At 36.3% G+C, this 14026-nt stretch overlaps 1 protein-coding gene across 1 annotated transcript in view; it reads left to right on the top strand.

The window, feature by feature from the left end:
* The window catches only part of Naalad2 (N-acetylated alpha-linked acidic dipeptidase 2), a 68481-nt gene that overhangs the window by 44769 nt on the left and 9686 nt on the right, over positions 1 to 14026 (top strand). Inside the window, exons 17-18 of the mRNA XM_032909755.1 lie at positions 5055 to 5146; positions 10810 to 10900. Coding sequence (XP_032765646.1) covers positions 5055 to 5146; positions 10810 to 10900 — 183 coding nt within the window. The remainder of the gene's footprint in view (positions 1 to 5054; positions 5147 to 10809; positions 10901 to 14026) is intronic.

Raw genomic sequence — 14026 nt, 5'->3', positions numbered from 1 at the left:
GAAATAGAGATAATGAATCCTTTTCTTTCTGTATACATGAATAGCCATGAACTTATCACCCTTCCATGATTGACTATTGATAGTCCTAATCTTGTGCAGGACTAGGGCTGGCAACTACAAACACAATATACTACAACTTGTCATACCAAGGAAATAGGTGAAATGAAAAATGTTAAGATTCTTAAGGTAAGGTAAAAAGAGAAAATTCAAAATTCAAAATTGTAGGATAGGACAGTTAAAGAAGCAGTCCAAAGCATGGTTTCGATAAATCTGGGTTCACAGCCATTAAAAAAAGACAGAATTCAAAATGCTATTTCCTTGGTGCTTTGGACTGCTTCTTTAACTGTCAGGATGATATTTTCCAGTTCCCTCCATTTGCCTATGAATTTCATAAAGTCATTGTTTTTGATAGCTGTGTAGATGTACCATTGTGTAGATGTACCACATTTTCTGTATCCATTCCTCTGTTGAAGGGCATCTGGGTTCTTTCCAGCTTCTGGCTATTTTAAATAAGGCTGCTATCAACATAGTGGAGCATGTGTCTTTGTTATATGTTGGGGCATCTTTTGGGTATATGCCCAAGAGAGGTATAGCTGGGTCCTCAGGTAGTTCAATGTCCAATTTTCTGAGGAACCTCCAGACTGATTTCCAGAATGGTTGTACCAGTCTGCAATCCGACGAACAGTGGAGGAGTGTTCCTCTTTCTCCACATCCTCGCCAGCATTTGATCTCTTTCCTGGGTTTTCTATCTCCAGGGTTGTCTTCCTTTGTGATTTCTTTATTTTTTATTTTTCTTTTATTTTTTTTCTCATTCCCCTTTTAGATCCTGGATGTTTTTGTTCAATTCCTTTACCTATTTGGTAGCATTTTCCTGTGTTTCTAAAGGAAGTTTTTCTTGTACTTCTTAAAGTTCTCTAACATCATCATGAGATGTAATTTTAAATCAAAATTTTGCTTTTCTGGTGTCTACAGGTATCCAGGACTTGCTTGGAGAACTGTGTTCTGATGATGCCCAGTGGCCTTGATTGCTTTTGCTTAGGATCTTGCCTTTGCCTCCCGACATTTGGTTATCTCTGGTGTTAGCTGGTCTTGCTGTCTCTGACAGTGACTTGAACCCCCTGTAAGCCTGTGTGTTAGCACTCCTAGGAGACCATCTCTCTCCTGGAAGGTTCTGGTTACAGAGAGTTGTGGCAAAGGTTCTGCTCAGGGCACAGACAGGAGCTAGAAGTATCCTGTCCCAGACTGCTCTTCCGTTCCTCTGTCCTGAGGGCTCCAGGCAGGCCCCTCTGAGTGGTGGTCTTTCCTGTGCTCTCAGGTGTGTCAGCACTCCTGGGAGACCATCTTTCTCCTGGCAGGATCTGGATACAGAGAGCTGTGTCCGAGGGTCAGCTCCAGGTCCAGATGGAAACCAGAAGTCGAATTCTGTTTTCATTAGAACTTCCGTTGCTGTGATAAAACACCATGACCAAAAAGCAAGTTGAGGAGGAAAGATTTTTATACTTCCAAGTCACTTTTCTTCTTCAAAGGAAGTCAGGACAGGACCTCTAACATGGTAGAAACCTGAAGGTAAGAGCTAATTAAGAGGCCATGGAGGGATACCATTTATTGGAGTGCTCCCCATGGCTTGCTCACCTTGCTTTCTTATGGGACCTAGGATTACCAGCCCAGGAGATGGCCCCACCCATGATAGACTGGATCTTGCACATTAATCACTTATTAAGAAAATTCTCTACAGGCTTCCTTACAGCCCTTGTGAAGACATTTTCTCAATTGGGGTTCCCTCCTGTCCTATGACTCTAGCTTATATCAAGTTTCCATAAAATTAGCCAGCACAGATCCATTCTCCCTATAATAAGCTCTTATATTGATTCTGTATCATGGTGCACAATGTTCCTGGAATCTTGGAGTGGGAGTATAAATATCCTGATGTAGGATGTGCACTTCACCGTCACTTATTCTCAGAATTTTGAGCAGCCATAAACCTCTGTATTCACTGTCATGTTCAGCTTAGAGAGCTTTTCTGATCAAGGTTTAAAGTAGCATTTGTCTATGGGTATAGACATAAAAAATTAGAAAGGAGTTTACCACTATGTTACATTAGCAAAAGAAGTCACAGGTTTGACCACACATAACATCCCACTCATCCATTTACCAGCCTGTGGGAATAGGCCTCAAATGCTATCAGAGAATTGTTGGTTAACCCCATAATCACCATGCCACTATTGCACTAGGGTGTAAATCTTGTACATGAGTTAATGTTTAATTTTCAGGGTTCATAGTCACATAAGACTATGGATAATTTTATGTCCTATTACCAAGATGTGTGATGGTGTCAGCAACAGGTCCTCCCATTTAATTCTGGTGGGCAGCCTTGTTGGTTTGAACGAAAAATATTTCTTATAGTTTCTGGCATTTGAATCCTTGGTCCTCACTTGTTGGCACTGATTTGAGGGGGGAGGTAGGAGGTGTGTCCTTTCTGGAGGAAGTATATTACTGGCAGTGACCTTAGGGGCCTTAAGGCCTTGTCCTACTCCCAATTTGCTTTCTCTGCTTTATGCTTGCTATTCAAGATATGACTCCTCAGCTGCTGCTCCAGCTGCAATGCTTCGCCATAATAGTTTCTTAATCTTCAGAAACTGTAAGTCCAAATAAGCTTTCTTCTATTAGTTGGCTGACTCATGATGCTTTATTAGAGCAATAGGAAAGTAACTAATAAATCAACCAAAAGTGACACTAATAACCTATGTTGCTGGGAATGATGGAGGCTTCTTGCGCTTTCCTAATCAAACACCTATAGGAAGGTATCCCACTCTTGGCACTGGGATTTTCTTTCTTCTTCCTTTCTTTTAAATGAATTTTTTTATGGAATTTATTTTGGTCACAGTTTTTCTGTTCTAAACCACTCTTAGATCCCTCACCCTCCCAACTCTATGCCTCTGCTCTCATGCTTCTTACCTATCAAGAATTAAAAAGAAAAAAAAAAAACAAAACAAAACAACAACAACAAAACAAATTAAAACAAAAACGGACCAACAAAATAACAAAACATAACAAATCCAAAAAAACCTACAAAAACACCCAAAACCAAAGACATACAAGCAAGGAGAGCAAACCAAAGTGAAAAAAAAAATCAAAGAAAAAGCCTAAGAAACATGTACACACAAAACAAAATCTACAACAACACAAAATCAGAAACCATAATATATAAGAAAAGAACTAATAAGACCAAAAAATATCCAAACAAAGCAACTTGAGAAAGAAAAAACCTACAGAAATGTAATTGAATTCATTTTGTGTTAGCCATGTGCTGCTGGGCATCAGGCCTACCTTTAAGTGTTTAATACATACACCAAGAGCCCAGTGGAGAAAACTATATTTCCATTGTAACTGGATATGAACTGGAAATAGCTTCTTTGTTAGGGATGGGAGCTAGTGTTCCTTCCCCTTCTCAGCTCTGAGATTTTTGATTATGTTAGTTTCTGGAGTTGGCATTATCCACGTGTTTACATAAGGTATCTCCATTCAAACCCTTTCAAGATTTATTTTTATGAGTGTTTTGTTTGAATGCCTGTGTGTACACCACATTATGCAATGCCCTCAGAGGCCAGATGAGAGTATCAAATCCCTTGGAATTTGAGTTATAGAATGCTGTGAAACCACCAAGTGGGTGTTGGAAATTGAAACTGGGTCCTTTGCAAGAGAAGCAAGTGCTTCTTAACTGCTGAGCCATTCGTCAGCCATATTCTTAAAAACCAAAAATACAGTGTGAATGTCTGTGTGTATGTGCGTGTGTGTGTGCACATGTGTGTGTGTTGGGGGAGGTGAGATCTGCAGGAGTCCATTCTGTCCTTCAACCACATGGGTTCTGGGGACCGCATTCAGCTGTCAGACTTAGGGGCAAGTACCTTTGGTTGTTGAGACATCTCATCACCCATACACTTTTTTGCATTAAAAAGGCTATTTTTAAAAATAATTATGTAATAGAATAATAGGTTTCTACAAGTATTCTTACATCATTATTAATCCTCCCCATTCTATTATATCCCCTTCAATTTTCATGTCATGTGAATTCTATCTACCCATCTTCTCTAACCCTTAGTACCCCTGTATAATTTTCTAGGCTCTATAGACATTCTAAATTAAATACAAAATGAAAGTCAAAAGTATGATACATATATAATAAAGAATACATGGTATTTAGCTTTCTGTGTTGGAATTACCTCACTTAGACTAGTTTTCCCCCCAATTCTATCTACTTTCCTATACATTTCATTTTTCTTTGGTGCTAAATAAAATTACATTGTATATATGTTCCACATTTTTATTTATTTTTAATTCATTACCAACTTATTATTTGTTATTATTTATTTATTTATTTATTATTTCATTGCGTTATTATTTATTTCATTGCCTGCATTATAAGTTGAAAGGTATCTACCTTGGTTCCATGTCTAGCTACTATGAAGAGGGCAGCAGTGAACACAAATGTACAAGTAACTTTATTTTTAGGTGTTTGGGCATATGTGCAGGATTGGTATAGCTGAGTCATATGCATTTTGAGAAAACTCAACACGTACAGTGTATAAGCATATAACCCTACTAGTTTATATGAATTACCCTTTCCTCACATTCAAAAAATTCAGCTTGCCTAAGCATAATTTGAAAACTCTCTAAATAATAGTCCTCACTACTACCAACTTACTCCAGTAAAGTTAGGGTTTATCTGGTTGAATAAAAGAAATTTATTAAATAAAATATGTGTACATATTCTCCACTATCTTTACATGAAACAATTTAAAACTTTTATTTAAAATGTTAAAATAAATGAAATTCCTTTTTAAGTAATTGGCAAAGTTACCAACAACAGCCATCATTAAAATGAAGTATTTGGGCTAGGTTTTTTTTCTTATCAGTTGCAAAATATATTTTTGCATAATAGAATATAACATGTATGCAAATACAGGTAGCAGTGAAAGTTGATACTCGTGTGCAGATGGAGTTATGTTTGTTATGTACTTGCTTCACATCCTGATGCCTACTAATTGTTCTTCTAGATTTCCAGTCCTGATGATGGTTTTGAAAGTAAATCACTTTATGAAAGCTGGCTGGAAAAAGACCCTTCACCTGAAAATAAAGAACGTCCTAGGTAAATTAACATATATAGCTTTTCTACCCCGAGATAAATAAGAATTCCCTCTATCCCTTGCTTCTCCAAATGTTCAATGCTAGGCTCATTAATAATTGAAATGAATTTAATAAAGCTGTCCAGGCAGCTGCCGTTTTGTTTGTTAATCATCTCAGACACATTTTGTTGTTGTTGCTTTGGTTGTGTTTTGATTACTCAAGACATTGTTTCTTTATGTAGCAAAGGCTTTGGTGCCATAGTTTTACTTCATAGACCAAACTAGTCTTGAATTCACAAAGTTTCTGCCCCCCCAAGTGTTGGAATTAAAGTTGTGTGCACCATAGCCAGCTGGCTTCAGACACTTTTTTCTTTTTTCATTTTCTTCCTTCCTTCCTTCCTTCCTTCCTTCCTTCCTTCCTCCCTCCCTCCCTCCCTTCCTCCCTTCCTCCCTTCCTTACTTCCTTTCTTTTTTCTTGATATGCAGTGTAACACAGATATAGTTTTAAATTTTTTCAATTAAATTGATTTTGTGGGGGCTTGAGACATGGCTCAGCTATTACGAGTGCTTGCTGCTCTACTAGAAGCAGTTCCCAGCACCCAGGAGATCCAGTAGCTGTTTCTGGCTTCTGTGGGCATCTGAATGTGAGTATAAATAAGATGAATCATATGGCGATTTTTGCTATATACTAGTCATTATCTGGCATCTTTATGTAACTTTAATTTCAGATATGTAGTAGATATCTTAAATAATAGTATAACTTTGTGCAATAATAATGTAAAAATCAAATGTTTTATATGTTTTCATGTGCTTGGGTATGCGCGTGTGTGTGTGTGTGTGTGTGTGTGTGTGTGTGTGTGTGTGTGTGTGTGTGTGTGTACATTGTGCATTTATGTATGTGTTGGTGGGAGCCAAAGGTTAATGCTGGGTATTTTCTTCCATTGATTTCCAACCTTATTTTTTCCCCTTTTATAAAAAATTTATTTTATTTTTTTAATGATATGTGTCTATGTATATCTCTGTGGGTATATGTGGAGGTAAAATGAGTTGGATAAACTAAAACAGGAGTTTACATTGCACCTGATGCAATTTCTGGGAACTGAGCTCATGTCCTCTGCAAGGTGTGTATGTGCTCTTAATCACTGAATCATCTCTTCAGCCTCTCCACCTTATTCATTTTCACTTTTCACGTTAGATCGCTCACTGAACCTGTAGCACCCAGCAAAACGGTCTGGTTGTGAATTTCCAGGACCTTATTGTATTTGCCCCAAACCCCCAAACACTGGGGTTTAAGATGTGTGTGGCTAGGACTGGCTTTTATGTGGACGGTGCAAATCTTAATTCAAAGTCTTCATGTTTGCATAGCAAGCACTTTGCCCATTGAATCGTCTTCCTAGACCCCTGCATTATTATTTTATATTTAATAAAGAAACATTTACAATAATCACCTATTTGTGTGCTTTCCTGTAGTTTAGATTTTTATTTTTTTATCTTTTTTCATTTATGCTGTAGTAACTTTGTGAATTTATTATATACTTATCCATTTTTATTACTGTATGATTTCTAAAACTGGAATTGGAAATTTCTAAAATTAGTGGGAAGTGGTAGTTTATGACTTCGTTTTATTTTCTAAAGTCTTCCTTAAAATATCATTTTATTTATTTTTAATTATATATTTTTAATTATTCTTTCTATTTTTTTTACTATAATTATGTCATTTTCCCTTTCCTTTCTTCCCTCCATCATTTCCCATGTACTCTTTCAAATCCATGATCTCTTTTTTTTTAAGTAATGTTACATTTATGTTTGTCTGTGCACAGACTCACTGCGCATACGCCTAAATGTATGCCTACAGCTCAATCCGCACATATTAGTTGTTTATGTTCTCAGGGCTGACCATTTGGTGTGCTGTTTCCTGGGAGAAGACTGTTTCTTTGGCTCTCATCCTTCCTTAGTTGTCTGGAGGTTTTTGTCTTTGGTTAATCCTTCTTAAGCCTTTTTCCTTCCCATATTAGCATATCTGTAGGTGTTTTCCTTGTTTAGGCAGCCATGGTAGTGAGGTTTCCTAGGAGTAGGTTTTCTGACATTTCTTGTTCCTCTGGACCTTAAACCTTCATATTTCCCTTTCCAAAATGATCCCTGAGCGTCAGGTTCAGAGACTGTTGTAGATATATTAGTTGAGACTGGGCTCCCATGTCGATCAAGTATTGATTTCTGTATTGTATCCTGTCACATTCCTAAAGCTTTAAAATGTCTACAGGTTTTCTGGTCAAATTATAGGGGTCTCTAGCTATCATACTATGTCATCTTCTAGAAGGGATAGTTTGGCTTCTTTTCCTATTTGTGTACTGTTAATTTCCTTCTCTTCCACAATAACTCCAGCTAGTAGTTTTAACACAATATTGTAGAGAAGTAGGAGTAGCAGATAACCCTGGGGTTGCTTCAATTTTTCCTCCATTTAGAATGATGTTGGTTGTGGGTTTCTCATATATGACTCTTATTATTTGAGGTTTGTTCTCTCCGGTTCCTCCTTACTCTATGACTTTTATCATCAAGGTATGTTGGATTTTGGCAAAGAAGCCATGCTGGATTTTCTGTATCTATCGAGATGATCAGGTGATTTTTGTTTTTTATGTCAATTTTTTTACCTTATAACATATTTTGACTTTGTATGTTGAACCATCTCTGCATCTCAGAGACAGAGCCAACTTTGTCGTGATGGATAACATTTTGGATGAGTGTCTGTATTTGTTTCACACATATTTCATTGACTCTATGTTCATCGGAGAAATTGGCTTGTAGTTTTCTTCGTTTGTTACATCTTTATGTGATTTGGCTATTAGAGTGATACCGGATTCATGGAAGGAGTTTGGGAACACTCTTTTCTGATTCTATTTTATAGAATAGTTAAGATCTTCTTTGACATTCTTACAGAATGTTGTTGTGAGTCCATCTGAACAAGGACTTCTTATAGGTGGTGGTCTTTTTATAACTATTTTAATATCCTTATTTGTTATGGTTTCTTTAACTTGTCTACTTCTTACTGGTATAATTTTGGTGATTTAGTTGAATACAGAAATGTATTCATTTCTTTTGGGTTTTCCAAATTAATGTAGTACAAGCTATTAATATTTTTTCTGTCTGTTTTAGTATTTCATTGTTTATTTATGATTTCTATTAATTTGGTTCCATTTTTTTTTTCATTTTTCTGGGGAGAGGAGGAATTAATAGGGCCAAAAGTCTGTTCTTGTTTATCTTCTCTAAGAGCCAGCTCTTCAATTCACCATTTTTTGTATTATTTTCTCTTTCTCTCTCTCTCTCTCTCTCTCTCTCTCTCTCTCTCTCTCTCTCTCTCTCTGTCTCTCTCTCTCTCTGTCTCTATCTCTCTGTCTCTCTCTCTCTCTTTCTCTTTCTCTCTCTCTCTTTCTTTCCTGGTTTTGATTATTTCTTGCTGCTGATTTGTTTGTTCTTTTTTTCCTCCCAATTATAACTTCACTGAAGGGCATCATTAAATAATTTATTTGTACACTTTCTGATTTTTGAATGTAGGCACTTGGAGTTATGAATTACACTGGACTGCTTCTAGGTCTTAGGATCTCTCAGATTTTGTGGTGTAGTAATATTTGATTTTTCATTTAATTCCAGTAAATTTTTATTTCTCTTAAGAATGATGGCTCAATAATATGTTGTTTAATTTTCATACATTGTGTATTTATTAGAATTTCATATGCTTTTAAGTTTCTTTGGTCAAAGATGATACATGGAATTATTTCAAATATTCTGAATCTTGTAAGAATTTGTTTTGATCCCAAAATATGGGGGGGAAAAGTACCCCTGTGCTTGGTTAGTTAAATATATTTACTTCAGTGTTTTCCTAGACTATTTTATACATATCTTTTAGGTCTGTTTGATATATAATGTCATTTAATTTTATTTCTCTTATTTTTGTCCAGATCTGACTATTGAAAAAAAAGTGGGATTTTTGACATCACCTATACCTACTATTTATGAGTTGATGTTGATTTGTGACTTCAATAGTATTTATTTTATTTTTTGAAATCAAGTGCTCTAAAGTTTGATACATATATATTTAAGATAATATACTTTTCTAGATTAATTGTTCCTTTGATTACAAAATTCTGATAAGTTTTAGTTTGAGCCCTATTTTATCAGATATTATGGTATTAAGACTTGCTTCCTCGTCTAATTTAATGGGAGTTTTGTTGTTGTTGTTGTTGTTGTTGTTATTGTTTCGTTTTTTGGGGGAGTCTTTTTACATAGGGTAGTATCTATTTATCCTGAATATATCATAGAATATATATCAACTATGATGGATCCTTTAACCATGATGGATAGTTTTGCTAGGTAAATCATTCTAGTTTCCTTGGACTTATAATACATTGACCCTGGTCCTTATGCATTTCAAAATTTTTCCAGTGAGAAATCAACAGTTATTCTGATGGATATTTTTATATGGCTCATTTTTTTCTTTTATAGATCTTAATATTCTCTGTGTTATGTATATAGTATTTTAACTATAATATATCATGGGAATTCTCTCCTCTGATCTTGAGTATTTGGTGTTCTGCATGTTTCTGTTATCTATATGTGTAAGTTTTTTCTTAGTTGAGAAAGTATTTTTTTCCTACGATTTGGGTGAATATGTGGTCTATGTCTTTTTTCTTTTTAAATATTTATTACATATACGTACACTGTAACTGTCTTCAGGCACACCAGAAGAGGGGATGAGATCTCATTATAGATGGTTGTGAGCCACCATGTGGTTGCTGGGATTTGAACTCAGGGCCTCTGGAAGAGCAGTCAGTGCTCTTAACAACTGAACCATCTCTCCAGCCCCTGGTCTATGTCTTTGGTCTGGGGTTCTTCTTCCTCTTCTAGTCCTATAATTTGAACGTTAGTCTTCTGATAATGTCTCACATTTCTTGTATGTTACTTTTTTGTGTTTTTAAAATTCTTTTTTTCATATAATTTTGTCTTAGTTAGGGCTTTACTACTGTGAACAGACACCATGACCAAAGCAACTCTTAAAAAGGACATTTAGATCCTGGAGAAGAATGTTATTTCAACTCTCTTTCCCCTCTCCCTTTCTTTGCCTCTGTTTCTCTCTGTCTGTCTCTCTCTGTCTCTCTCTCTGTCTCTCTCTGTCTGTCTCTCTCTCTCTGTGTCTCTCTCTCTCTGTCTCTCTCTCTCTGTTCATTCATATATCACACATTTGTGTTGAGGTCAGAGGTCCTTGTTTCCCTCCTTCTATTATGTGGGTCCCAAGAAAACCCAGGCTTATTGACAAGCATCATTATCTCTAAGACATCTTGCTGGTCCCTAAATCAGTCCTGTAAAACTTTAAATGTGTTTGTTCCATCATAAAAGTTTCATATGCTTATTCAGCAGAAAATAATACTCTATAAACAGCTTGAGGTGAACTAGGAAAATGGCTCATTAAGTTGTTTGAATCTTTCTGTTCATTAAAAAAATTAGGCTTGTTGCATTAATATTCTAGCAAATAATAGAATATCTTCAAGATTGTTTGGCTTTTACTAATTCCTATGATAATTTGCTATGAAACTTCTTAGCTACTCTTGAAGCGGGATTTGTTTTCCCATCTGTTTGACTTGGTATTATTTATTATTTTATGCAATATAGTTACTTATGCATATTCTATACCTAGAATCAATAAGCTGGGATCTGGGAGTGATTTTGAGGCTTACTTTCAAAGACTTGGAATTGCTTCAGGCAGAGCTCGCTACACTAAGAACAAGGTAAGCCACTTAATCTTTTCTAATATGCAGTGTATATGTTCACTCTTCATTACTTTAACAAGATAGCTGAAATAATCATCTCATAAAAACATTGTTTGGGTTCATAGTTTCAATGAACTTCAATGAACAATGAATAGTACTTGTGGAATTGTGACATGAGTTAGCACATCATGGTGGGCAGATATAGTGAAGAAAGCTGCTCACCTTAGAGCAGATAGGAAGCAAAGAGAGATTAGAAGGGGCTGGGTTAGCACTTACTCTTCAAGGGCATTTCCCCAGTACCTCTTTCTGAGGATACTTCATTTTAACTATGAAACAGTGGGTTTCATTATGACATTTTCATAACGAACTGTAAGGATGCTTATCTCCCCTTGTACTTTCTTTATCCCCCCATAATCCTTCAGGCCTCCATCTACTTTCATGCCTTTTGCTTTACATTTAGATGTCTATATATCGAGAAAACATTCCATACTTATTATTCTCTGTCTGGCTTATTTTGTTTAATATGATGATCTCAAGCTCCACCCATTTTCCTGTAACACTTCTTAAAATGTTTAAGACCTTTAAGAGTGTCACACTGGGAGTACTTGAACTTACAAGTTTCTTTTTTGGGGTGTATGGGATGTGCAGATATTCCATATGTAAAGCACAGCAACATTTTACTAATATGAACTGTAATTGAGTTGTATGGGATCAGGCAGTAGGTGGACTCAGGACCCAAGAATTCTAGGCATACAGACAGACTACTTGCTCCTGCTCCTTTGTAGACACACAATGAAGGGGTATGGACTGTTCTGTGAATGAAATACTAAGGTTTTTCCAGTGAAATGGTAATTCATGTAGAAATGCCAGATTCATAGCTGGTTATACATGCTAAACATTTATACTCTTTTCTCAAAACAGAATTTGTTAGAAAAAGATCTTATTTTGTTCTGGGGATGTAGTTCAATTGGTAGAGTGCTTGCCTAGGATGCATGAAGCCCTGGGTTCCATTCCCCAAGATGTAATATGTTAGGACATCCCCGAAATCTAAGTACTTGGGTTGAAACCAATGTGGAACAGAAATTCAAGATCATCCTTGATCACATAGTTTAAGATCAGCCTGGATTTGACTCTAACTTAAAAATAAAGTCTTATGATATAGATGTTATATAGTTTTTAAGATTTGTTTATTCTATGAATACGAGTATAGTGTAGCTATCTTCAGACACACCAGAGGAGGCCTTAGATCCCATTACAGATGGTTGTGAGTCACCATGTGGCTTCTGGGAATTGAACAAAGGACCTCTGGACCAGCAGTCAGTGTTCTTAACTGCAGAGCTATCTCTCCAGCCCCTATATCCTTTTGCTGTTGTTGTTTTGTTTTTTTTTGTTTGTTTGTTTTGTTTTGTCTTGTTACCCCTTAAAGGAAATGTTTTATTTGAGGGACATGTTGAGCTAGGGTTGTGTGTTATCAGTTGCCCTTCTATATATTCCCATTGTTGCCTATCCTGAGGCAAGGTCTGAGGGTAGTGAATAAAGCAAGTTTCTTCCACATTTTAATTTTTGTTTTTTATCTAGTTTTTATTGGATAGTCTATATCACTGTCATTCAACTGTTCTGATAGCAAGTACTTAGATATGGTGAACATGTGCTGTGTCACTTTGACCATGTCACAAGTTATGTCATATATCAAATAGTAGTAGACTTAGATCCTTTACATTTTAGCCAATTTCAAGGCCAAAGTACAATACACGGATATTTAGCATGTTCATAATGCATATTGGATACCATTTTGACTATCAAAAATACAGGCAATGACAAGCAAAGATAGCACCAGAATATTGCAAATTAAATGAATAGACATTATATATTAATATTCACTATTTACTACAGCTGACCATCAAATAACCTGAGTTTAAATGGGATGGGTCTATTTAAATGCAACTGTTGTTTGAGATTTTGTTGTTTTTCTATAATTTGGAAAAGATTAGAGATTACATACACTAGAAATATGAAGAAAAATAAAAGGTAGGTCAGTTATATATAAAATATATGTAGACAAGTGTATTTCTGTAAAAATTTATCAAAGTTGTATGCATAATTATACATGGTACCTTTTGCATACAATGAAATGTAAGTAAATGTAAAGATGTCACATTAATTTATAACTGTATAAAACTAAATATAGTACATAATGTACTACTAGAATATTTTTATGGCTTTGTCCTATGGTGTCATGGTGTGGTTATTTGTAGTATTTCCCGAAAATGCCACGTGACACTAATCAGATGTGCTTGAGCTTTTTACCTCCTCAGCAAGTGGCATAAAAGTGATCTTCTATGGGTCTCACATATTTTCACCATGTAGAATGCAGTAAGAATAATTTTTGGAAGCATGCTTCCCCTTGCCTGGTCTCCTTGCCCAGTGCTGCAGCCCCTCAAGACTTAGCTCTGACATCATGCTGCAGCTGGCCTCACTTCCGTCTGCCCATTCTTTCTGAGAGTCACAGCTCGGGCTCCACAGACTGGCCACTCCTGCAGCTGGCCCTGCCGCCTCCACCAAGGACCAGAATGATCTTACCCAGCTCCCTTTAGCCCCATGGAAGGGAAACATTGGAGACTTTATACTTTAAACCTGAGCAGACAACTCAAAGGCTGGGTGAAGAATATCCTGCCCCATCCTCCATGGCCTTAGCCGTTGCCTGCAGAAGCCACAAATTATCAGTGCCCCAAGAAACCTACATGTGTGTAGCTCCTGTCCGCTCCCTGGTCTGTTCCGACTCCCACCCTCTCCCTCCTCTCTTCCAGACCTGCCCAGAAATCCCACCTTCTCTTTCTCCCAGCAATCCTTTTAAAGTTTCTGCCATCTTTACTTAGCCAATTAACAATTAGGGAAATTCCCCATACAACAAAATATGTATTGTTTATATTATTAGCAGTTTATTTTACACATGTACTTTCAATTATATGGGAATTAAACTGGTTCTCCCAAACTTCTATGTGATCCATGGGTACATGAAAAGTGTACATGAAAAGTGTAACTTAGCTTTTTATCACTCTGTTCAATATTACACTCTGTCACCAGTTTGAACAAAGTTGCCTAATATTCAAGAATACAGTAGATTAGAAGCACACCATTAGAAAA

Source organism: Rattus rattus, chromosome 8 (assembly GCF_011064425.1).
Source record: "Rattus rattus isolate New Zealand chromosome 8, Rrattus_CSIRO_v1, whole genome shotgun sequence".
Taxonomy (NCBI): domain Eukaryota; kingdom Metazoa; phylum Chordata; class Mammalia; order Rodentia; family Muridae; genus Rattus; species Rattus rattus.
The sequence above is the reverse complement of the archived record's forward strand: the minus strand, read 5'-3'. Positions and strand labels throughout refer to the sequence as shown.